Source organism: Kogia breviceps, chromosome 12 (genome assembly GCF_026419965.1).
Source record: "Kogia breviceps isolate mKogBre1 chromosome 12, mKogBre1 haplotype 1, whole genome shotgun sequence".
NCBI lineage: Eukaryota > Metazoa > Chordata > Mammalia > Artiodactyla > Physeteridae > Kogia > Kogia breviceps.
This window is the reverse complement of record NC_081321.1, coordinates 38,008,927-38,034,398: the sequence shown is the minus strand read 5'-3', so window position 1 is coordinate 38,034,398 and position 25,472 is coordinate 38,008,927. Positions and strand designations below refer to the sequence as shown.

Here is a 25,472-nt window from a genome sequence, read left to right as displayed (position 1 = left end):
TCCTGTTTGGTCAGGGCCAGTTTCTCTATGAGCAGCCTCCTCTCTTCTCCTGTGAGCCCGGCATTACCAGTGCAAACAGTATGGGAAAGTGCTAGAAAGGCTAGACAAAGGCTGTTCCCATCCAGAACCAGGGAGGGAGGATAGGGAAGTGATGAATTACAGGATGGGATTGTGAACCATGAGAAATTAGCATTTGGCATATTTTAGAGAGAAAGAGAGAGAGGGAGAGAGAAGCCTGAAAGAAGGTGACCAAAAAAAGAGCTTCTGTATAATAGGCTTGTTGGAGGTGAGTAAAACTAAGGGCAAGGCTTTAGCCATCAAAGAGAGGAGTCAATCAAGTCCAGAACAAGGACTCCCATTTCCCTGAACGGGCATCGAGGGCAGAGAGAATCAGAGGCCTCAGGACGTCTGTAGTGTTCTCCTCCAGCTCGGGGACCCCTGGGCTCTATATATACAGGCTCCCGACTCACCTGCCCTCTGTCTCATGAGCTGGCAGGCCTGGAGTTTCACTGCCTTGAGCAACTGCTGGGCCGCGGGCAGGGTTTCTGTGGGTGTTGACTGCCGGTGTGGCCTGGCACTGGTTGCCTACTCAGCTCGGGAACCAGACTGGCAGCATTGCTGGTTCCAGGTCCTGTTGCCACGTCTCTTGTTCCTCTGGCCTGAAGCCCGTGCTTTCTGCGGGGTGGGCCTTCCCGAGCCCAGGCCTTGTGTCCCAGGTGCCACCTGGACCCTTTGCTGCCAGGGCCTGGTGATGGGGGAGCTGCCTTCAGAGTGAAGATGGAGAAGGAGTCTGGGTTCTCTCATCAGGGCCTGCTTCGCATCTTAAAACCAGGCAGAAATGTGTGGGCTATAGTGCTACCGTGCCGTTAATTAATAGTCTGTCTTTGCTCAAATCTCTTGATTTCTCTATGTTTCAGTTACCCCAACTAACCACCTGGGTGTATAAATACTCGACCCCTCTAGTATATAGAATAAACTGAGGATTAATGAAATAACGTATACAAAGGTGTTTTGAGAAACAAAGCACAATAGAAATATATACATATTTGAGCCTGATGGGTCAATACCGATGTCCTTTGTGGAACCTTGCCCTAATAAACAAGAGTCTCTCCAGCCATCCACCCTCCTTTCGTTTTCTCTTTCACACACTGCCTCCCAGATTTTAATGAGCATCTGTGATCCAAGCATTGGACTAGGAACATGGAGACCCAGACAAAGGTCATATCTCGTCAATCTGTAACCCAAACGTCTCCAACTGCTCTCAGGGCTGTTCGGTTGATTCATGGACCCCACCCCAAATCCCCTCTCTTTCCAGGTCACCACCCACTGGGGTTCTGCTCTCAGAGATGGGACTCTTTGGTGGCTGCTTATTGGATTATGACATGAGGGAGTTCCTCACTAGCGTAGCTCCGACCCCTGTGCACCTGGGCTTGCTGTCCTCAGACACACCACTAGGCGGTGAATCCTTGGGACAGACCCATTAGGCATCCGGGTGGAGGGAGGACAGTCGCCCTTATGTCCAGAGCCAGGTGTGGGAGATGCCAAAAGGACAGGGACGGCAGGTTTGCACATCCAGGGCACCATGGACCAACAGTGTGGCTTGCTGCACGTGGGCACATTATGCTACTGTAACCCAGCTTTAGCCCCTCTCTCTGAGATGCCTCAGAGTTCTGCTGCTGGCTGATGGCCACAAGCCCTGCCTGCAAGGCCTGGCATTACCAGCAGCAGGCTGCTTTTATCTTGTGACCCTGTCCTCGGTCTACCTTATATCTTTACTATCTCTGCCTTGATGACCGAGCCAGGCTGCACTTTCTGAGGAGCCAACATCTCTGTTGTTTGGCTTGAATTTTGTTTTATAAATACACACACAAATGCACACACGCATGCATGCGCCATTGATCTTCACTTCACTGTTTGTGGAACCCGTATCTGCAAACTTGACTACCCGCTAAAATTTACTTGTAATCCCCAAATCAGTACTTGCAGCACTTTTGTGCTCATCTGTGGACACGTGCAGAGTGGAGAAAAATTCGAGTCTCCCGATGCACATGTTCCCGGCTGCGGCCACGCAGGACACCCTGCCCCTCCTTCAGCTCTCACCCTGTAAACAGGTGTCTTTTTCTTGGTCTATTTAGTGCCACCCTTTTTGCATTTTTGTACCTGATGGTGATTTCACTGTTCAAGATGGCACCCAAGCCTGGTGCTGAAATTCTGTCAAGTGTTCCTAAGCACAGGAAAGCTACGAGTTGCCTTACAGAGAAATGATGTGTTAGACAAGCTTTGTTCAGACGTGGGCTATAGTGCTGTTGGCTGTGAGTTCAATGTTAATGAATCAACAATATGTATTAAATGAGGTGCCTTTAAACAGATAACACACATGAAACAAAGTTATGTACTGATGGATTGATGAAAATATTGTGACCAGAGGCTCTCAGGAACCTAACCCGTATTCTCTCAGGAGTGTGATGGTTCAATATTTGCTGATGGTTCAGTATTTGCTTGATAGAACATAACTACCTTGAATAACAAGAATAGACCATCTATATGTAATTTCTTCTCTTCTTTCCCCCCATTCCCCTACTTCTCCTCCTTTGCTTCATACAAATTCTGTTTGATATTCTTCCACTTTAGTCTATTTCAAATAGTTGTTCGAGAATTCCATTGTCACTTATATCTGTTTGTGAAATCCTGATCCTGGGAAGGAAGGCCTCTGTCAGTGGGAGGTACTTCTCTGTGTCGGGTACCACATCCTTGAGAACACAAAGATAACACAAGTCCTTGCTCTCAAGGAGCTCACTCAACCCTACAGTAGCAGTTCTCAAGGCAAGAGCATTACTTTGGTGTTGAGTCACTGACTATTTTCTAAGCCCTGGGGTATAAGCCCATTTGATCATTTAGTGTTTGATTGACCTCTAAGTCAAGCTAAACCACTCTAGAAGCTAGAGCTCTGGTCATCCCAGCAGGTCCAAGACTCATAATCAAACCAAAGTGTGATTATGGGGGTTGGTCAGAGACTATTGCCGGCCAATTCCTCCTGCAAGCTATTTCATATTGTTTCTGCTTCTTGCTCCTCTGGAATACATGTACTTCCTCAGAGAAAGATTTCCAGTGTGGGTAAAAGTTTGGCATGGGCAGGCTTCTAGATGGTTATATGTCTTGGTAATAGGTTAACAACCAGAGCATAGCAAGAGCCATAGGAGGAAAATATGTAAGCCCACTACAAAGCATGTATATATACACACACACACACACACACACACACACACATATATAGTGATGATCTGTGGATGTGGATGAATCTCTGGTCATGAATGGCTTTGTGCAGATTTTGATATAAGGGAAGGGTGTAAAGGACAGAGAAGAAAAATCAGAAAGACCCTTCTAATGAAGAGAAGGAAGAATACTGGCGACGTTTAAGAGGTGGACCTGGAAGGCAAGGTTGAGAAACAGATATGTCGTCTCCCTCCTCCTCATCAGGACACCGTGAAGCTGACATGTGCAGCAAGCACCAAGCCAACAAAGACGGTGTGGAGAAATGTCTTCTTGTTCATGACCCCCAGGGTTCTCGGGGACCTTGTTAATGACAGGCCTTGGGGAGAGCAGGCTGGTGAGGATCCAGGAACATGAGGAGTGTTCTGGCTTTCAGGAAGTTCACCCTGACAATATTCGCAGGAGCTGTGCTGTGAAGGGAGCAGGGCAACGGGGCAGGTGTCCAGCGACTCAAAGTGCTTAAAGGTAGTAGAGTAAATAGAGAGGGGATGAGTGGCCGCTAGGGGCATTCTGTGCGCACAAGTGAATGAGTCACCAAGAGGTTGGTGCTGCTGGAGAGAACTTTGTCCAGGCCAGCTTGGCATCTGGCCTCTCTCCATAACTGCTCAAAGATGTGAACGGAAGAGAACGAAGGGGTCAGCTACGGATCAGCCAAGGGTGATGTTTGGAAGCTTGGGGGGAGGAGGCCAGAATAGTTGGAGAGGGAACGCCACCGGAGGTGTCAAGAAAGGCAGCTACGTGGACATGAGGAAGAGGGTACATTTCTTTCTGGTCAGTGTTTTATTTCCTTAGGAAGCCAGCGCTCTCCTCAGGGCTCACTGGTGTGACTTCCCTCTCGACACATGCTGGGAATCCTCTCCGTGCGATGGCAGTAGAGGTGCCAGTGGAGAGGATGGCCATATGTTATCCCCTACTTCCTACCCACCCATCTCAGATCCTGCCTCTATCCCAGTGGCTTCTCTGTCCTGCAGAAGTCCTTCAAACAGCCCCTCCTTCCTGCTCATGGACTTTGGGGGGCATACTTTTGACGGCTGCTCTGGCTTGGATTGAGATAATGATGGATTCATGATAAGGACCATATTATGTAAGAATACCAGAGGCTTCGGAATCAAACAGATCTTGATTCTAATCTCAGCTTTTACACTTTTTAGCTGTGTGACATTAAGCAAATTATTTAACTTTCCATTACCTTTTTGTACCACCTGTAAAATAGGGATAATACCTGTCCTAATAGGTTGTTGAGAGCATTGGAGAGAATATGTAAAGTACTGGCAGAGAAGGCTCTCAATAAGTGGTACCTATTATCACTGTCCCTTTGTAGTGTCTGAGTTTCTGAGAACAGACAGTCCTTTCCTCTCCTCTATCATGGAAACTGGAACATGTGTTGACTTTATGTGTCAGCAAGGGTCTCTGATTAAAGGTCCCTGAACAGGAGTTAAATATCAGGTATGAGGAAGAGAGGGCTGATCCGGGGGCCCTAGAGACCTTCATGTCAGTCAAGGACTCTGTGAGACCTGGTTGGGGCTCAGAGAAACTGGACATTGCTCGCTGTAACTCACACAAGGACTGTGGGTCTAGACATCAGGAGCAACAATACATGAAGCAACGGCATGTTTCGAGTTTCTACGCCTGCAGAGCCCCACACCAGGCACTCCAGGCATTGGTGTGAGATGTGCTCTTTGCTTCCAGGGTCTTGGATTCTCACTGCTTTCTTCAGCCACCCTTCAGCACTCCTTCCTACTGCTCCTCCCTGCCAGCTTCTCTCCCTTCCCTTTATTTAGTGCTTACTTTGTACCAGGTCCTGCTTCCTTTATTTAATCCTTACAGCAACCTCCTCTGTAGGGTTGTTTCCATTTTACAGGTGTGGAAACTGAGGCACGGGCATGGGGAGGTTAAGTAACTTACCCAAGGTTGTGCATTAGAGTTTAAACCCAAACAGATCCATCTAACCAAAGCCTGTGTTTCATTTAAATTTTTAAAATAGCTATAAAGGGTGGGGTTTTTTGTTTTTGTTTTTTGTCTCATTTAGTAATGCCTGTGAATGGTTTTTTTTTTTTTTTTTTAAGATGTAGACAGTTCAAAAAGGAACATAAGTGAAAAATAAGTGTCCTTCTCAACCCAATATTCAGGTCCCTACCCACAGGATGAATTCCTGGAAGTGGCTTTACTGTGTGAAAGGCTCTGTGCACTTTATATATTGGTAGATACAGGCGTACCTCATTTTACTGTGCTTTGTTTTATTGCACTTTGCAGATACTGTGTTTTTTACAAATTGAAGGTTTGTGGCAACCCTGCATTGTCAGATGATAATTAACAGTTTTTAATGATAAAGTATTTTTTAATTAAAGTGTATTCATTGTTTTTGTAGATGTAATGCTACTACACACTTAATAGATCACAATATAGTGTAAACATAACTTTTATATGCACTGGGAAACCAAAAATTTGCATGACACGCTTTATTGCGGTGGTCTGGAACCAAACCTGTGATGTCTCAATGTATGCCTGTATTGCCAAATTGCCCTCCAAAAAAGAGGCCTGCGCTCTTTACCAGTGCTAACCTACCTTCCCTTAAAGTTGGTTTTTCTTTCTTAACCCACCTGCTGAGAACCCCTTGATGTCACCACACACAAATGTGCCCAGTGGGTCTCATTATCAGATCACACAGGCGGGCCTTTCATATCAGGAACTCTGTAAGACATCCCAGTTTTGGGTTTTACAAGGTGTGTCTCTGCTGTCAGGGGTTACCTACTGAAAAAGGACCCTCCTGTCCCAGACCCGAGACCCTGGCCCCAGGCGCTTGATGCTTTTGTGAGCTGCTTGTCTCATGTTTTTATGAATTCGTCTCTGGTGCAAAGAGTCCGTCAATGTACTTTCTCACCCTGGCTTTCTAGAAACTGCCTCCATATTTAGCCTGGTTGCACCACCCCTACCCTCCGCTTCCTGAGCTGGGGTATAATTGCCAACCATCCAGAAAATGACAGGGTCCAGGCTGAGAGCGCTGCTGAGGAAATGGGCTCCCTTGGAAACCCAAGGCTCTTGTTTCTCAAAACCAAACCAGCTCCCAGGCAATTAGTGTTAGGAGGAAGGCAGGGCAGGGCGTGGATCTTCAGGACAAAGCACAGAGCCAGGGCTGGCCAGTCTGGCTGCCCTAAGTCCTCGTGGGCAGAGGCTAGCTGACAGCCACATGTGTGCAAGTGCCCTTAGAAGGTGGGAGAACGCTGAAAAACTGGGCTTCAGAGACCAGGGAAACTGTGTCTTGCCAAACAGCCATGCTGGGCCAGACAAGCCAGAAAGGCTGGCTCCAGAGCCCAGGCTCCGGGAAGGGCCTGGGTCTGCCTGCTGGAGTTGGTGAGAGAGCTTTCCCCGCCCCAAAGGCTGACCCCACAACCCAGAGCAGGATGACTTTGTTCGTGACGTGCAGCCTCCGTCTTCGCAGACACTATCCAGCGCCTTGCCTCTGAATCTGTCTGTCGAGGAGCCACGGAAGAGCTGGTTACCGTATGCTTTCATAATAATAACTTCAGAGTGCCATATATTTATAGGCTGCTTTCTGCTTTGCTCAAATAATATGCAATCACAGTACAAGGTTTGAGGGCTTCAGGACAAGGTGTGGCAATGGGTGAAAACCACAGGCTGCATTCTTACCCCCCGTCTGAGCCCTGCAGTGAGCCTGGCCAGTAGAATTTTTAACATCTCCCTCCCTTTCTCCTTTCCTTCCTTCCTTCCTTCCTTCCCTCTCTGTCTCTGTCTCTGTCTCTCTCCCCTTGTCTCTCCTTCCCTCCCTCCTTCCCTCCTTTCTTCTCTCCCCCTTCCACCACCTCCTTTCTCTCCATCTCTCCCTCCTTGTCATGGTCTTGGTCGTCCTCCTCCTCCTCTTTCAATCTCAATCCTGTTGGGCTTCATACTCCTAATATAAGGTTGAAAGCAAGGGCACTGGTCCCCCTCCCCCAGTATTCTCTTTTAACCCAGATCTGCATCCTCTGGATTCCTACCCCAGCCTCTTTGGAGTCCAGTGCTGCTGTCAGGCAAAGTTGGGCTGAGCAGCTATCTTCCACTCTCCTGTGTGTGGAAGCCTGGGTGAGGCTTCAGATTTACAACATGAGAAAGATAAAACAGAGAGTAAAGTTTCGAAATCTTTTTCCAAGCAAGTTTGCAGCTGGGGGAGGTGCCCACTCGTGAGGGTCAGGGGCAGGCCCCGTAGAGTCTGAGGAAGGAGAGACGGGCCTCGAAAGGACGCTGGGGCCCCCTCCCTCCTGGGCCCTCGGGGAGCTCTCAGCCCCCAGCGCAGGGATGTGAGAAGCTTTGGCTCATGTGTCTAGAGGTGCTGTGATGTGTGTTCTTCTTGGTGCCCGCGGCCCTAGAGAATGAACAGGGTGCCCTCTGAGCCAGACAGGACAGTGGGTAGGAGGACAGAGCAGCCCCTCAGCTCAGCCCCCAGGCAAAATGCCTGGTTGTTAAAAAAAAAAAAAAAAAAGGAAATGAGAGTTTGCTCTAATTAGAAACTTCTGGTCCTTGAGCAGGGTTAGAGAGTTATGGACATTCCGGGGCCCAAGCATTTGTGGTAACAGGTAGCGCCTCAAGTGGGAAGGAGAGAAGGCAGTAAAAGGGGAGCCAATCTTATGTCCGGGAACATATCGATGTGCCCTGTGGTGATGCCAGTATCTCATTTCAGGTTAACCAAGGTGCTTCCATGTTCTTCTGTCCCTCTGGGAAGCTGCGGTAAACGTATGGAAGCACAAGGAGAAAGGCTCTCTGTTTCCACAGGCAAGAGCCTGGGATACAGTCCCTCCCTGGGGAGTCATCGCAGGGGCAGGACGTGGCCTTCGGTGGGCTGCACTGAGGGCTAAATCACCCGAATGCCTAGCACTCCTCCACCTCCCCATATTGACCAGTCTGCTGGTGACCCTTTGGGTATGAGGGTTGTGTTGGGAGGCTACCAGGGCCGAGGTCCAAAGCCAACAGCACCTGCTTCCCAGACCCCTGGGTGTCCTTTGCCTTGAGCTGTGCTCAAGGGCCAGCTGCCTGAAGCCGTTCGCCTGTGGGTTCAGCTTCACTGAGCTCCTTGAGTTTCTGGGTATGAAACAGTATGTCCAATCCAGGAAGCTAAAAGCTGAGCCTCACATTCCTAAGGTCCCAACTTGGGAACCTCAACTCTTTGCTAAATTGCCTCAAGTAAGTCTCTTTACCTCAGGGGTCCTATCCATAAAATGAACGGTGCCCTAAGGGTCTTAGGGTCCGACTACCTATGACTTACTGTTCCTCTAGTCTCTTCTCCCTTCTCCCATGGGTCAAGTTGGTTTGGTCCCCATATGTCCATATCGACTGATGAACGTGTTTGTCCTAAATCCGTATGTGTTCTAGTGAATGTGAGCAATAAGTCATTTTTCACCAAAAACATAACTAGTATATGACAACTGGAGAAGATGGTATCGGTAGCTCATCTCCAGGAGAGGGAAAGGGTTGAGCCTGGACCTTGGCTTCTAAGGCTTGGGCATCTCCACAGCTCCTTGGAGGATACCGCTGCTCACAGAGAGAGTGATTCTACCTCCATCTTTCCCCAGCTAAATCCTGGCATCTGTCCTGGGGCAGAAAAAGTGGGGCCTCCCCTTGCTGGGGCTGGGGACAGTAAGAGGAACCTCTAGGATACAGATGCTGAGAAACCTCTGGGGAGCTGTCCTTTATGCAGCCTCATAAACGTCCCATGTGCTGTGGCTGGGAGCAGGGGAGAAAGCCGGAATTAGGAAAATTAGGAAAATGAGCCTTTGGGCTTGCACGCATGCCTGTGCGTGTGCACGCGCGTGCGTGCGCGCACACACACACACATATGCACACGCGCGCGCACACACACACAATTTACATAGGCTGCAGGGTGGAGCGGGGGGTGCCAGCTAAGAGCTAAGGGCTCTTCGGTAGTTTTCTGTTCTTACAGAACTCTTAACTTCCTCTACGTTTCAGAAAGCCAAGGCCAAACCTCAAGGCACCCACCTGCTCATCTGGCTGCTTCTCTTTCTGGGCAGGTTGTGTGGATGTCTGAAGCTATGTATGGTTTGGGCCCTTTCTCCCTTCTCTGTGCACCTGTGCACATGTCTGTCCCTGAACCGGGGATGCTCTAGTCACAGATCTCTGACTCTAGAAGACTTAAAGGTGAGGCCAGCTTCATCGCCTCTCATGATGGCCCTAAAGGCAGTGAGGGCAACTCTGCAGACTTCAGTATTAAAATTTTTTTTTGCTAGCTAATCCACTCATATTTCCTGTGTAATAAAAAGAAAGGGAGGAGGAGAGTACTATAAAGGTAAGTAAAACCAATGATGGGGGCAGAATAGGAAATGACTGGGCTGGGCCGCCATCCTCCTTGGGACACATAGAGCCCCGGGTGTGGGGGGGTTGGGGTGGCATTGGCAGGTCTCCTGATCACAGCCCTCTCAGGCCACCCTCCCACAGGCAGGGCAAAGGGGCTGGGAAGTAGGTGACCCAGCCGAGGGCCTGTGCTTTCTCCGCAGACGGAGCATGAAGCGGAAGGCACTGTTCACCTGTCCCTTCAATGGAGACTGCCGCATCACCAAGGACAACCGCCGCCACTGCCAGGCCTGCCGGCTCAAGCGCTGTGTGGACATCGGCATGATGAAGGAGTGTGAGTTTGAGGGGCGGGGCCTGGGCGGGGCGAGGGCGGGGTCAGGGGGAAGGTGGCTGCCGTTTACGCAGGTTTGGCCAGCGAGGTCCTCTTGCCCTTTCTCTGCAGCTGCCGGCATTTGGGGCCTGAGTCGGGAGTCCGGGCATGAGTGGGACCAGCAGCATCAGGCAGGGCGGCTGGAACTCCAAGGTCAAAGGCCCGAGGAGTCTTGCCAGCCTTTTTAGGATCCGTATGTGTGTGTGTGTGTGTGTGTGTGTGTCCCGAGGCCCAGAAAGGGGCCCTCCTGTGCGAGACCTGTGAGGAGGGACAGGCAGGGCACTGCCTTCATGAGCCCCCCCAAGGTCTGTCTTCCTCTAAGATGTCATCGCCATTGTTACAGCAGCCTCTTTCCAGGACCTTCGGGGAAGGGATGAGGCTCAAGGACCCCAGGGTTCTTTGGACCTTGGGAGAGAGGGCTGCTGTGAGTGGGGAGGGGCAGGAGTGATGGGGAGGAGAAATATTCAGAGCCTGGCTGTCATGGGGGTTCCGCCCCACCCTGGCCTTCCAGCCACTCTGGCCCAGTGAGCAGATCCGAGGGCTGGTGTCCAGGACTAGGTGGAAAGATCCTGTAAGGGGAAGCCCTAGACTCTAGGAGGACCCTCTAGATCCAGATTGAAAAAGAGGAGCGATCCTCTAGGACTTCCTGTCCAGCACTGGCATTGCAGAAGAGGACCAATGTGGCAGGTTTACATGTTCTGACCCACTGTTAAAAACAACCCTTGGGGACTTCTCTGGAGGTCCAGTGGTTAAGACCTCGTGCTTCCAACGCAGGGGGCGGGGTTGGATCCTTGGTCGGGAACTAAGATCCCACATGCTGTGTGGCGTGGCCAAAACAAAACAAAACAAAACTAAGCTAAACTAAAAATAACCCCTGGACTTTGCATCTGAGCTCTAGTGCCAGTTACTTGGTAAGCAGAGTAACCATTGAATTCAGTGGACGCTGGGAAGGACTGGCCAGGCCCTCCCTGGGCTGGAAGCAAGGGCCCTGGGCTGGCCTGGTCATGGGTGCCCTCTGCACACTATTCCCTGCTCTGTGCCTTTTGCTTTCCCCCACCTGTGAGCTGTACCCTGATCCCTTCCAGGGCCTGGGATGGGGGCTGTGCCCTGCTAAGCTATGGGCCTGAGGAGACTCAGCAGAGACATTCAGATACAGCCACCCCTGGAGGCCCTTCTGGCCATGGGGCCAATTCTGGGGGGCGGGGGGTGGGCGTTGGAGAGGTTAGGTACCGGGGAGATGTGTCCGGAACAAGGAAAAAGCCACAGGACAGGGCTGAGGGGATGGGAAATTTCTTCCCTGATGGGAAAAAAATGCTGTGTTTTGGGGAAACAGAGGCCAAGTGGCGGCCCCAGTGAGGCCTCCTCGGGCCTTGAGAGGCTCCCTTCTGGTGGGCCACGGCCCCTCACTCCCGATAACAGCTCCCCAGCCAATGCCAGCAGCCCTGGAAGAAGCGTCCAGGCCATCGTTCCTCCTCGCCCCCACGGGAGCATGCAGGCCTGGGCACGCTGATCACTCCTAGCCTAGACCCCCTGCCCCGCCCAACTCCTGTTTATCCTGGAGTCATGGAGGCTCAAGGCCTGGGTGCCTCGTGGAGCTTCTCACACGTTGGCTTAGTGCAGCCTGCTCTGTTCAAGGTGCTAGGCTGAACGTAAACAGGAAGCAGCGTACACCGCCCCTGCCCCTGCCCCCTCCGAGCACACAGCCTCCACAGGGCAGGGGGCCATGGTTCTAAGGCTCCAGCCAACCAAGAATGGCCCAGAGTTACACCTGGAACTCAGTAAGGCTCTGCCACAGGAGTTCTGGTCAGGACCAGCCTCACTGATGTCCCAGAAGTGCCTCTCCTATATCTCAGGAGAAAAGAGATGTTCCATCCGCTTAGAACAGGAAGCACACTTAGAAATCATCTGAGGCCCAGAAAGGCAAAAATGTTAATACCAGGATTGGAGTCAGAAAGCGTGTTGAGACTAGAATCCAACTCTTTGTCCCCTCCTAGATCACTCTGGGTCCCCGTGGCGAGCACTGCATCCACCGTGATGAGCAGGCCTTGAGTGTTTCAGGGTGCTCCCACCCCAGGAACACCACGTGGAGGGGGCCAGCTATCCAGAAGCGGATGCCCACCCCCAGCCCCTGGTCAGCTTCGTGCCTCAGCTACCCTAATCTCAGCCTCAGTCCCTCGGATGGAGCCCCGTGCCCCCCTCCTGCTCTATGCCCAGGGCAGCCTGTACCCACCACTCTTGCCATGCTGGTGCAGGGAGCTGTGCTGAGTTAGGGATGGGCTGGTAGAGCTGCGCTTTTGGGGTCTGGGCCCCAAAGCTCCATTTGTAATAGAAATGTTGGGCCAATGCGAGGCTTATTCTTTCCGCTGCCCCAAAGGGAAGGTCCGCCAGGAAGAGCTCTATTTCCTGCCTCAGGTTAGCCAAGCTTTGGGGGGCCTGGAACTCCCCAGCTCAGGTCCCTAGGAGAGCTGCTTATGTATCACCCATGCTGGCTGTCATCCTCAAGGCCTAGCCTCCTAGAGACAACTGACTGTCAACATTAGTAAAACCACAGGGCACCCCAGGGCTTCCTTTGAAGGGAGCTGCAAACCCAGGCTCCTTTCTGGTGGGGACAGGGAGGTGACTCTTTCCTAGAGGAGGCATAAGAAGCGGAGGAGATGCCTATGGGAACCAATGTTTATTGACCACTTACTGTACCAGTGTCAGGCACTAGTACTTTCTTGTTAAGGTCCAACAACAATCCCTAAATATGTAAATGCTTCTGTTTTTATTTTTTGTGGTAGATGAGAAAATTCAGAGAAATTAAAATATCATGCCTCCAAAGCTAATAATCTAGGCCTGTTTCCAAAGGTCAAGCCTGTGGGCTCCACCCCAGCACAGCCCCTCGGCCCCCCTCCCCTTTTCCCCCCACTCCCCTCAGTGGGCCAGAGCTCCTCCACTGTGCATTTCCAGGCACTGCCTGGGGCCCTAAGAGATGAGCAGAAGAGAGTTTGTTCCCTGCTAAAGACTCTCTCTCTCTCTTCAAGTCCAGGTTGGCTTGATGTCCTTGGAGCCCAAGACATTTCACAGTTGAGTTCTGGCCTCTTGTAGACCTGGCCCGCACATGTGAACTTGTTTAATGTTTTTACACATGTACATCTTTTCTGCCCAGCATGAGCACAGCCCCTGGCACTTAGTAGGTACTCAGTAAATATGTGTTGAATGATTGAATATTAGCTCCCCATTATGCTTCTTTGTAACTCTGCGTCTCCCACTGATTTATATATCAGGAAGATCTCCCACATCTGATATTGTCAATGTCATTCATTTGGGAAAATTTTATGTCTGTTTCCCTAATGTTGTCCTTAGGCCACCTGTGGCAAACTGAAATGTTTTTAAGTTGTTCGTGCTTTCAGATCTTGACCCCCTAACTGTTCTAGACTTTATGGAACAGGGAATATCTTGCCTGGGATTAACTTGAGCAAAGGCGTTTGCACACTCAGCAAGGACCTGGGAAGCGACGAAGCAGCCATATGGATTTCACAAAAAACATGAGCTGTACACAGCTCATGTCCTTTATTCACTGGAGAGCCCATCAATGGGCTTTTAACTTGAGTGGCTTTTAACTTCAAAATGTGCCTCCTAGTGAGAAAGAAATTTCTATTGTTTAGCCAAAAAAAAAAAAACACAAAAAATAAAACAAACGAACAAAAAGAGTGTCCTCCTACATGATAATAATGGTATTTTTAGTAGCAATTCATTGAGAAAGTGATTCTTTAAATCCTATGAAATTGACAGCCCCTTTAAACAAATGACTTATTTCATAAGTCACAACAACATCTGCATATGAGAGAGACTTATGACTTATTAGTCCCCAGAAAACGTTGCCTGGAGGGAGGCCCATGGATTGGCAGCCTTTATTTGAAACCAGTGGATCTTAGCATTTCTTCCTCTAGTACCACACATGGGACGGTGGTCTCTATTTGCTAGAAGTGAGGGAGAAGATCAGTGTCATAAGGTTAACCTCAAATCTCTTAACTTTTTCCTTTTAAGATAGATCACTTACGAGCTCTGCGACTTTATTTACATTTTCACTCTCTTCAGATGGATTGGAACACCTTGTGTGTCAGGACTCCATGGCTGAGGACCAGGGTCCTGCCGAGCATTCATAGCCAATTATAGTCACAGGCAGTATGGGGTAGTGGTTAGGACCTTGGACTGTAGAGCCAGACTGCCCAGGCCCAAATACCAGCTCCACCACTTGTTTGCTGTGTGACTCTGAGCAAACTCTACAGCCTCTCTGGGCCTCAGTTCCCTCATCTGCAAAGTGAGGATAATAGTACCTGCCTTAGGGGTTATTACAAGGACTAAATAATGTGAGTTAATATATAGAAGCACTTAGAATAGTGCCCGGTACATTCAAATAAACCTCTATTTTTATTACATACAGCTTGATCACCAGGATTTCCAGCTCCCAACAGATTAGAAGTAACTCTTGAGGGGGATAAAGGCATACTTCTAGAGACACACAAATAAGAAGAGAGCTGAAGAGAGCGGGCTAGACTGGTATGAAAAGTAGTACAAGAACCCCAAATCACAGCTGGCTGAGTCATGTAGTGCAGGAAAACAGCTCCATACAATTCTGAGGTTATAACCTTGTCCCTACAAAGTCCAAGAATTATTCAGAACGATACCTCTGAATCATCAAGCAAAGGTTACATGATGTTACGGGTGTTCTGTTACAAGGTATTCTGTCTTGAAAATACTTCAATCACAATTATTTAAATTAAAAATGTAAGCTTTTCTCAGTGGTCTGGTGGACTGACGTGTGGCGTGTGCCGTTCCGACATGGTAGGGAACATGCAGCATTGCGATACTTCTCACCATTCTTTCCTGAGCCAGGTTGACGACCAGCACATAGTAGGTACAGCCAGTGTTGATGTGTTGGGTGTCCAGTGCATCAGACTATTGAGGAAGCCCCGCTGGGCTAGCCTTGGTGGGGAAGACACAGGCATTGTAGGATGTGGCCCCCACCCTTAGGTAGCCTGCAGTTCCACTGAAGGAGACCTTGAACTTCTTAGGCTCTCTCTATAAAGGCATTTACTGGGACCTGTACTAACCGTAAAAGTAACAGAGTGAAAAGCGATCGGGTGCCGGTGTGTGTGGGAAAAACGGCTCACTGCAGATCAAGGCCATAACAAAGCCTCTCGTCCTACGAGAGGGCTGTGAACTGGGTGCTGGAGAGCCAATAGAGCTTGCGTGGCTACTGGGGAGAGAAGACCCAGCTGGACAGGCATCCAGCACGAGGAGAAATGCGGTGGCAAGAGTGAGCAGGTCATGGTCACAGGTCAGCAATCCCAACGCGACCAGAGCAGAAGCTGTGTCCAGAGGCACCGGGAAATGAGGTTGGAAAGTTAGCAAGAAGGGAAATCACGGAGAACCTTGACTTTAGTTGGGGCATGGTAAGCGGGAAGGATCCAGAAAAAGTTTCTGAGCAGGAGAGTGACATCATAGAATCACAGGGGGTTATCAGAGCCCTGTCGGGGCTGAGAAGCATGTCTGTGGGCACACAGAGCCAGACCCCTGGCTGCAGCCTTATCACCTCCTCTGCCTGCCCCTCAGGTGAGCAGGAAAGACCCGACACATAATCCTGGCTTCCCCAGGCTAGGGCCTTGCACCCTACCTTGAATGGGATTCTCCCTTTCTCACCCTGCTCGATCTCCTGGGGTCTGAGCAGACACCCTCTGTGGGAGGAGAGCTGGCAGCTCTTTGGGCAGGTGAGTCGGTAACCTGGGCGTGGTGTCCACCCCAGTCTTCCTCTAGGTATAGTTTGTTTCAGCTCTGGAAGAAACAGGCCATCTTTCGCAGCAGGCTTCCCTTTCCTGCTGTGCCCACTCCCACCCCCGACAGGCTCTCCCTCCCCGCCCCCACCAACTTCTCTCGTCCTTCCCCCAACCCAAGGGGCCTAGGCCAATAGGCCTTTCTCGAAGCCGAGCACCCACCCACTCTGGGGTTCTGGTTCCTTTCCCTGCTTTTGTGAAACTCTCGGTTCTGTGGTCAGATGCCCTGGCAAGACCAGCACAGAGCAAGCAGCTGCAGGCCGAGGGCCCCAGCGCCCACTCCGGCCGTCAGGGCTCTGCAAGCCCCAGCCGGGAGGTCTGTGTGCCCGGCTGCTGTGCTAAGCACCTCTGCTCCCAGCCCCGCCCTCCGGGCAGCTGCCCCAGCATGGGGAGGCCCGGAGCCCCTGCACAGCCTGCAGGGGGCAGGGGACCCCTGAGGTCGGAGACACTGGCCAGCCGCTGGAGAGAGCTTCCCAGATTAGAGCTGTGAGCTGCTATGCTTGGGGACTTCCAGAGGACTCGAAAACTTCCTTGGGCAGTCATTTCAAGACTGGACTGGCTGAGGCAGGGGTTGTTTTGGCCCAACCAAAGAGGCAAAGTCTTTCTATGTTGGTCACAGTAGATCACAAGCCTGGAAACTTGGATGCGGGGAAGGCCGTGTGAGGTCTTCTCAGCACCTCCTACCTAGCCTCTATCGCCATGACTGTGCGCCCTCCCTCCCCCCAGTGTCTCCCTCAGGATCAGGGAATACAGGGAGGGGGTAGAAGCGAGAAGAACAAACGTTTAGTGAGCGTCTGCTCTGTGGTAGGCCTGCATTCAGGTCTCAAAGCAGTCGGTCCTTTGAGGTAGGATCCCCACATACGCATGCTTTATGGAGGAAGGAACGAAACAGGGACTTAGAAGAGATCCTATGGTCCAAACTTCTCATTTTAGAAACAAGCAAACAGAAGCCTGGAGAGCTCAGTTTGTGCAGAGTCAGACACCTTGTTGTTGAGATCCCAGGCTCCCTAACAATGCCCAAGCATCCCATCTCTCAAATCCTCTATCTCCTCCTCTCTCACGCGCCTGCCTTTTCAACATAGAACACGCAATCTTCCATTCGTATTGTGGGCTTGGGGTCCCCGTGGCAGGACGGCCCAGTGAGCTCCAAGTGTGAGGCACGGCCCCTTCCATCTCGTGCCTTTACCTGGAGGCAGGTTCCTTGGAGGCGCTGCAGGGGAGCCCTCCTGACTCCCCCTTCCCGCCCCACAGTCATCCTGACTGATGAAGAGGTGCAGAGGAAGCGGGAGATGATCCTCAAGAGGAAGGAGGAGGAGGCCTTGAAGGACAGCCTGCGGCCGAAGCTGTCCGAAGAGCAGCAGCACATCATCGCCATCCTGCTGGACGCCCACCACAAGACCTATGACCCTACCTACGCCGACTTCAGCCAGTTCCGAGTACAGCATGAGCCACCAGCAGAGCCCGGGCTCGGAGGGGGACGGAGGGCAAGGGGGGGTGGTCTGGGCACAGAACCCGGGAAGGGACGGAGGCTGCTCTGGCCTTCTGACACTGGCCAGGACTCCCCCTGCTGTCAGAGATCAGGGCTGGGGTAGGAAGGTGACCTCCAAGTGTGAGCCTCTGACACTCCACCTTTCCCTCCAGCCTCCCGTTCGAGAGGGTGAGAATGAAGGGAACCATCCCTCAGGGCCTTGCCTGTTACACACGCCCAGCTTCTCTGCAAACTCATCCTCCTCAGATCGCTACACCTCCTCTCCAGGTAAGTGGGACTGTAAGCCCCCTCCCAGAGAGCCCAGAGCTTCCCCAGCCCACCTGTCCTTGGCTGCAGCTGGAAGGACAGCACTTACATACTGTGGGCCACACAGCGTCCTCAGAAAAAAACCTTTTTTAGAGAAGAGGCGGGGCTTTCCTGAGGGCCCACGTGGAGGACCCTGAAGAAGAGGCCAAACAGGGGTCAGGTGGCTGGGGTCTGCCTGCAGAACCTCTGTTCTTTCCTCTAAGCCAGCCTTCGGCCCCTGGCTCCCTTCCTGAGAGTGACCGGATTCCTTTAAATGGTACTTTGAGCCCGGGCCCTTGGGGTTTTTTTGTTTGTTTCACTTGGGGTTTTGTTTTCTCCGGTTTTATTGAGATATAATTGACATATAGCATTGTATTAGTTTAAGGTGTATAACATAATGATGTGATATATGTATATATCGCAAAATGATTGTCACAGTAAGTTTATTTAACCTCACATAGTTACAAAGATGTTTTCCCCCCTGTGATAACTTTTAAGACGTACTCTCTTAGCAACTTTCAAATACAACAAACAGTGTTGTTACCTACAGTCACCAGAGCCTGAGTCTTTGGAAGGTGGAATTCAGCATGGAAGGAGAAGATGTGGGTCCCACTACAGCCCGCCTTCCCCTCAAGCGCTGGGGGGCCCCTGAGGCCCTGGAGGACCTGGCCCTTCCAGCTCATCCTTGCTTTCCTCTTATGGTCCTTTCCTACCTTCCTCTTCATCTTCTGCCTCATCTTCCCCTGCCCTTGCCTTCATCTTTCTACCTCTCTCACCCAACCCAGCTGCCCTCTGGTTGGGGCCTGTAGAAAGGCAAGGATGGAAAAGCCCCCTCCCCTCGGGGGAACTAGAATCCTCAGATATGGTACTTCTAGACTCATTTGATGGATCTGTGCCCGGATCCAGAGTAGGTGGGAGGGCTCCTTGTGTCAACTAGACGGAGATAACAGTCGAGTTGGTCCTGTGTCTACTCACCTGCATTGACCACTGCACAGATAACTGATCCTCTGAGCTCCTCACCTTGTAGTAACCCCTCGCCTGTGGTAATTTTCTCTACCCACTTTCCTGCTCTTTTTACTTTATGGTATATTCATTTTTATCAATGAGGGTCAATCTGGGGACTTCCCTGGTGGTCCAGTGGTTAGGACTCTGCGCTTTCACTGCCAAGGGCATGGGTTCAATCCCCGGTTGGAAAACAAAGATTCCACAAGTCTTGCGGCACAGCCGGTGGGTGGGGAAAAGAGGGCCAATCTGCATGCTATACATTGGTCTGTACTTCAACTTTTCACAATAATTTCATATTGTTTAGAAGTTTTGATTTCTTCTCATAGGTTAATTAATTTGAGGTGTTTACCATCCCCCCCATGGTATGTTCAGTATAGCATATATTTATTGAAAAATTCAAACTAGTTAACATTTTTAACTTTTTTTGTGGTGTGGTACGCGGGCCTCTCACTGTTGCGGCCTCTCCCATTGCGGGGCACAGGCTCCGGATGTGCAGGCTCAGCGGCCATGGCTCACGGGCCCAGCTGCTCCGCGGCATGTGGGATCTTCCCGGACCAGGGCACGAACCCGTGTCCCCTGCATCGGCAGGCGGACTCTCAACCACTGCGCCACCAGGGAAGCCCAACATTTTTAACTTTTAAAAAATTATTATATAAAAGTAGTATGTGTTCATTGTAGACATTCAGAAAATATAAACTAAATCATGTATATTATATATATTATATATAATCTTTAATCCTACCACCCAAAGATAATCACTGTTAACACTGTGATGTATCTTTTACCAATTATTTTTAAACACATATATATGTTCAGAAATGGAATTGTGCTATATGCAGTCTGGTAACTTGCTTTTTTCTCTTGATAGTATATTATGTCATATCTTCATACCATTCAGTACACACCTAGAATATAATTTTTAAAGGCTGCATAGTATTCTGGGGTGTAATGTACAATAACATATCTAAACCCCTATCACTGGATATCTAGATTTTTCTCCCAGCTCTTCATTAAGATAACAGTATGCTTGTGGCTAAATATTTGCACTTATTCTGAATTTTTCCTTATGTTGAATTCATGGAAGTAGGATTACTGGTCATAGAGTGTACATAATTGTAGGCTTTTGACCCCCACGGTCAAAAAGCTTTCTAGATTAGTTGCACAAATGTATGCCTCCTTTACACCCCAGCGCTGCACAAGGATTGCCTAATTCCCTGCATCTTTACAAACACTGGTGTCAACATATAAACGTACTTGCTTCTAGTTTAGAGGTGAAAAGTAGATGTTCTTCTTGGCCGTTCTTTGATCACTAGTGAGGTTGAACATTGTTTTCCACAAGTTTATTGGTTCCAAATGCATCTTTGATTTGAGATCATTAGGAACAACATGTAAAATCACATCTTAAAGAAATCTCTTAGAGTGTGTCTCATATTTGATTTTCCTGCCCCACTCTGTTGAAGGAAGACACAGGCAACCCTAGGGGGGAGCCTGGGCTGAAGTGACCTTGGAGAGAGGTGGTGACTGTGGGATTCCCAGCCGACCCTGCTGCCAGGGTGTAGGAGGGCCTCGCGGGGCCTCACAGAAGGCAGCCTGGCTCAAGTAGTTCCTTCTCTTCCCTCATCCTTCCCCAGATACGATGGAGCCAACCGGCTTCTCCAGCCTGGATCTGAGTGAAGAAGACTCTGATGACCCTTCTGTGACCCTGGACCTGTCCCAGCTCTCCATGCTGCCCCACCTGGCTGACCTGGTCAGTTACAGTATCCAAAAGGTCATCGGCTTTGCCAAGATGATCCCAGGGTTCAGGTAAGGAGCTTCTGGGACATCCAGGGAACAGAGTCAGAATCCTAGACTGAGCCCGAGGAAGGCTCGGAAAGTACCAATCTACTGCTTCCCAAAATACAGCCTCAGGCCCTATCCCAGACCTCCTAAGTCAGAATCTCTGGGCAAGGCACAGGAATCTGTATTTAAGAAGTGTAGCCCGGGCTTCCCTGGTGGCGCAGTGGTTGAGAGTCCGCCTGCCGATGCAGGGGATGAGGGTTCGTGCCCCGGTCTGGGAGGATCCCACACGCCGCGGAGCGGCTGGGCCCGTGAGCCATGGCCGCTGAGCCTGCGCGTCCCGAGCCTGTGCTCCGCAACGGGAGAGGCCACAGCAGTGAGAGGCCCTCATACAGCAAAAAAAAAAAAAAAAAAAAAAAAAGAAGCGCAGCCCATCCAGCATTACTTGGCAGCCTAGCACTGGAGAGCCATCCATCCCTTACACTTTCTATGTGATGGAACAGGAGCCCAGTGAGGTTCAATGGCCAATACCAGGATTTCTAGTGTTGGAGCGCGCGTGTCAGAGCCGGGTTAAGAACTCTTAGTTCACTGCTGTGTCCACTCCAGCTGCCTTGAATCTATTCCTCATATTATCCTTTTAAATTAAACCTACATTAATCCTGCACAACCAATTCTGAAACCAGGATGAAGTGATAGAGAGGAAAAAGGTTGGGCTTGTGATGTAATTTAGGAATCCTAGAGGGAGACGCACTTGTACATGTAACCTGGGCATCTTTCACCCAATTTACCCTTCATCCAAGGCTGTTTCCTAATCATACTGAGATGTTTTTTGCCAAAGTAGGTAAGTATAAGGAGTTCTACTGGAGTAAAGACCCTCCCCCCTTATGGATTCATTCATACAAATTTCATTCATTCATTCAAATGTTCTATTGTTTTGGTAATAATGCTATCTATAATACTTATACTTAAATGGTCATGCAGTGTTAAATATTCTTAAAGGTACATACAAGTTGACGCTTTTAGTAGATATGTTGGGAGGCAGTTATATCTATATTTATGTATATCAATAGCTTCATTCTTTCTAAAAGTTCATTTGGAACATTGTCATCAAATAGATATACATTGTGGTCAAGAAATAAATGAATAAACGTCCCTGGCGGTCCAGTGGTTAAGGATCCGCCTTCCACTGCAGGGTGAATCCCTGGTGGGGGAACTAAGATCCCGCATGCCATGTGGCGTGGCCAAAAAAAAAAGAAAGAAATTAATTAATATCAAGCAATACTCTCATCATTTCAAGTAGTAGCAATAGTTGCAGCTGTAGCAGAAGGGGTAGAATGCTTCCTCAATACTGATGCTTGGATTCAGCACTAGAATACTGGGAGCTGGAAAATGACTGGACGTTGGCCAGCTCTGGATGGAAGCTACCACGAGGTGCCATTTATCGTTTGGTGAATCTCTGGTGCGTAGGGAAGCCATCAGCTACTGTCTAAATTGCTGCATTGCCAGCTAAATGCTGGTAATTCACACAGCTAAACCCAGTGCATCCCAGTTTGTTTCTGTCCTGAGACCACCTGCTCTGTGTTATTTTATGCCTCGCACCAATTCAAATACCAGGGATTCACCAATGTTCTTTCCTGGAATTAATGTGAAAATTATAAAGGAGAGAAACCATCAAATGGTGTTGAGACACTCTTACTGTATCACACATTTTGGTTACATCAAAAAGAGTAAAGGCCACTCTGCAGCAGAACGGGTGTCCCCTGTGAGGTCAGCATCACACTGGGCCTGGCATTTACCCTCCAGAGTCTTTCCTTGGAACTGATGACAACATCCCTCTTAGTACAAGTTCCACCTCCCTCCCCACTCTTTTCATTACTGTTTGCAAACTGCACGTGTTCCCAAAGTCTTGTTTTGTGTAAACAGCTAGAGAAAAAACACTGCAAGGTGTTGATGGATACACTCTAGCAGGCGGCTCTCATCCTAATTCCCGGAGGAGAAGCTCTCATCTACACGGTCCCCAAACCTTGCCTAGTGGGGAGCTGGACGAGAGGGCACCTGAAGCCCTGTCCAGATGCTAAGGTTTGGTGGCTGGGATTGCCCACATGGGAAAACTGTCCTAAAAAGAAGGTGACCCATTTAACCAGATTACCCCAATGCAGCCCCCTCCACTAAGTAACCTTAGCCCCAGTTTTTCTCTTGGCTCCCATCCCTTCCCTTCACCACATATACCCCCGCACAAAATAGCACCACCTGCCCCTGAGTTCCTCTCCCCAAGGATGAGCTGAAGTCTACCCCCTTCCTTCCCTTTCAAGCCTCATCCTCCAGAGTTTCCTGGTCTAGCCCTGCAGTCCTGGCCGAAGTGAGGTATATATGAGCAGGTATTGGAGCCACCCAGCTATGGAAGCAAAATCAATTAAATCGATCCTAAACGCACCTGGGTTAACTTTTCTGGCTTCAGCATGTCTCGAGAAGTGGAATGCTTTCCAACAAAAATGGAGCAGGCTTCAGCAAGAGCTCTGTGGGGACATTTACGTGGAGGATCTCTGGGAATGGGTGGAGCTGATGCTGCACCAGGAGGGGGGCCAGAGCCCAGGCTTCCATAGGACCCAGGCGGGGGCAGCCCAACAGTTCTCTGGTTCTGCCGGTTTCTGCACTTAGAGGTTCTGTTTTTCCAAGAAGTGAAAGAACAGTTGCTGTGTCCCTGGTGGCTTTGATCTTGCTGCATGGAGGCGGGGGTGGAGGGTGTGGGGAGGGCAGGATGAGACATCTGTGTGGGTGAGTGGAGGGGAGAGTACAGGACAAGATTCCAGTGTGGGCAGGACTGGATGGGCTGTGCTGGGTGTGGACTGCCCTGTGGTGTGGCCTTGGCCCTGCCCCGGGCTCCCACCTTTTCTGCCTCAGCCTCTCGGTCTACACCCCGCAAATCCCCCTCCTTCAGCCCTGCAAAAGAAATGCATGGAGGAAGCGGTGTCAGGAGCAGCGACTCCATGGCCAGGAGCCATCTTGGATCCAAGAACCAAGAACCACAGGTTTCATGCCCAGAGGGGTGCATGAGGGACCAGGCCCAAACAACCCCAGAGGGCTAACCGCCTTCAACCTCACTGCCATTTCCATCCCCAGGGGCTCCTTCCTGGGTCAGAGGCCTGGGGTCATAGTGCCACCCTCCTATGCCCTTTCCTCTATATTCACTTATTCATCTGTCCAACAATCAGCTTGCTTATTACATAAACTGTGAGGGATAAAAGATGACTAGGACACAGTCCCTGGCCTCCAGATGTTCAACGTCTGATGGAAGAGATAGACATATGAATAGCCGCGGTGAAGAGATAAGGGCGCCAAGAGGTACCGAGGGAAGGCAGATGGGGAGAGGCTGGACCCTGTCCAGGGGGGTGGGGGAGATGAGACATCCCCAGAACACCTCACAGGTGCCCAGAAGTGGCCACAGGTGTGGAAACTGATCAGGGTGTAAATATTACTCAGGTCCAGGGAGGAGGCCCAGAGCCGGAGCTGGTGCCCATCACAGCAGGAACGAGGTCTCTTACTGAGTTCCCCTTTATCTCCACCGCTACCGCCACCCACTACCATTGCCAGTTCTGGCTGTGAGCTGCACTTAGAAAGTCCCTGTATTTCCAGGCTGTGGGTGATAATTTGAGGTCATTCTAGGTTTGCTTTCATAGACGTAGTATGTCTGGATCACAGCAGGCAGTGGTCCTGCTGAAATCTCTCTAGCCAGGCACCCATGGGATGTTTGTTCACTTCTGGCCATCCATTTTGAGTGGGCCATTGAACAAAAGGTTATGTACAGGGCTTCCCTGGTGGCGCAGTGGTTGAGAGTCCGCCTGCCGATGCAGGGGACACGGGTTCGTGCCCCGGTCCGGGAAGATCCCACATGCCACGGAGCGACTGGGCCCGTGAGCCATGGCCGCTGAGCCTGCGCGTCCGGAGCCTGTGCTCCGCAGCAGAAGAGGCCGCAACAGTGAGAGGCCCGCGTAACGCAAAAAAAAAAAAAAAAAAAAATTGTTCCTCACAGAATTCCTTATAACAGCAAAACTTAGAAACAACCAAAATGCCCAAAAATAAGTGGGTGGGAGACTGTATTTTCCAAAGATTTGATAATGAACATGTTTTACTCGTATAATGAATTAAAACCCAAACGGGGGTGGTGTTAGTTTTTATTTTTTCAATGTGGATTGAGCACCCAGAAAAAGGTGACAAGGATGGTGAGACATCTAGATGCCATGGCATCAGGGCTATTTATTTCAGAGAAAAGGCAAGGAGGGACATGGTGGCTTTCCTTAAATGGTTAAAGGGATGTCCCACGGCTAATGGAGAAGTCTGGTTCTGTGTTCCTTGAGAGGACAGAACTACAAGCAATGGATGAGCGTGTGATCACGTGGCTTAGAGCCCAATAGAAGAGGCTATTAACCCAGAAACCAAGCACTCCATGGCTGTATCCAGAGGCCAGGAGCTCCCTGGCACCGGGGGAGTCCTGCAGAGGCTGCGTGAGAGCCGTCTGTCAAGAATGCTGAGGAAGGAATTGGACCACGTAGCCTCTAAGTGGGGCCTTCCAACCCTAGCACTTTGTGATTTTCCTTCAGTGTAGGCCCTTTGGTGGTCATCTAATCACGCAAGCCCTTTCACGCCTCCTCATCCATCACCTGTTGATACAGGACTCTCCTCAGTGAATATCCGTTTCCCACCTTTTTACTTTCCAAAGTGCAGCCACAGGGGATGACAGCCGGTCGACAGGATATCCAGGAGGAAATACACAGAAAGAGAAAGGGAGGAAAAAAGAGGAAGCAATTTGATCTGTGGGTCCTGCTTTTTCTTTGTCATTGTTCCGACAAGCCCAGCTCGTGACTCAGAATAATGTAACTAGTCATGAGCCTCTTGACTCATCAACACATAGCTGTTGACCCTCTCCTCATGGTCGGGGCTCAATGAACAGTGTGAGGGCAACACTAAAGTAATGAAGAGGTGCTGGTCCTCAAGTAGCTTACGATGAAGAGCCAGAGACAAGTATCTAAAGGACAGAGGCAAAGAAGGGGAAAGGGCAAAATAGGATTACAGTCAACGTGCAGCAGGTCGGAAGGGAATGGCTCTAATTCTATGAAGAGAATCGAAGGGTGGAGGAATCCAAGGGAGACCTCACTGGATTCAG

At 50.2% G+C, this 25,472-nt stretch overlaps 2 protein-coding genes across 3 annotated transcripts in view; one reads left to right on the top strand and one right to left on the bottom strand.

Annotated features, from left to right (window-relative positions):
• The window catches only part of PFKM (phosphofructokinase, muscle), a 478,771-nt gene that overhangs the window by 264,632 nt on the left and 188,667 nt on the right, over positions 1–25,472 (bottom strand). The gene's annotated exons all lie outside the window — the stretch shown is intronic.
• Positions 1–25,472, top strand: part of VDR (vitamin D receptor) — a 55,412-nt gene that overhangs the window by 24,037 nt on the left and 5,903 nt on the right. For both annotated transcript variants that reach the window (XM_059082754.2, XM_067010645.1), the window contains 4 exons: positions 9,774–9,904; positions 17,008–17,192; positions 17,398–17,512; positions 20,167–20,338. In XM_059082754.2, the coding sequence (XP_058938737.1) occupies positions 9,774–9,904; positions 17,008–17,192; positions 17,398–17,512; positions 20,167–20,338 (603 nt within the window). The remainder of the gene's footprint in view (positions 1–9,773; positions 9,905–17,007; positions 17,193–17,397; positions 17,513–20,166; positions 20,339–25,472) is intronic.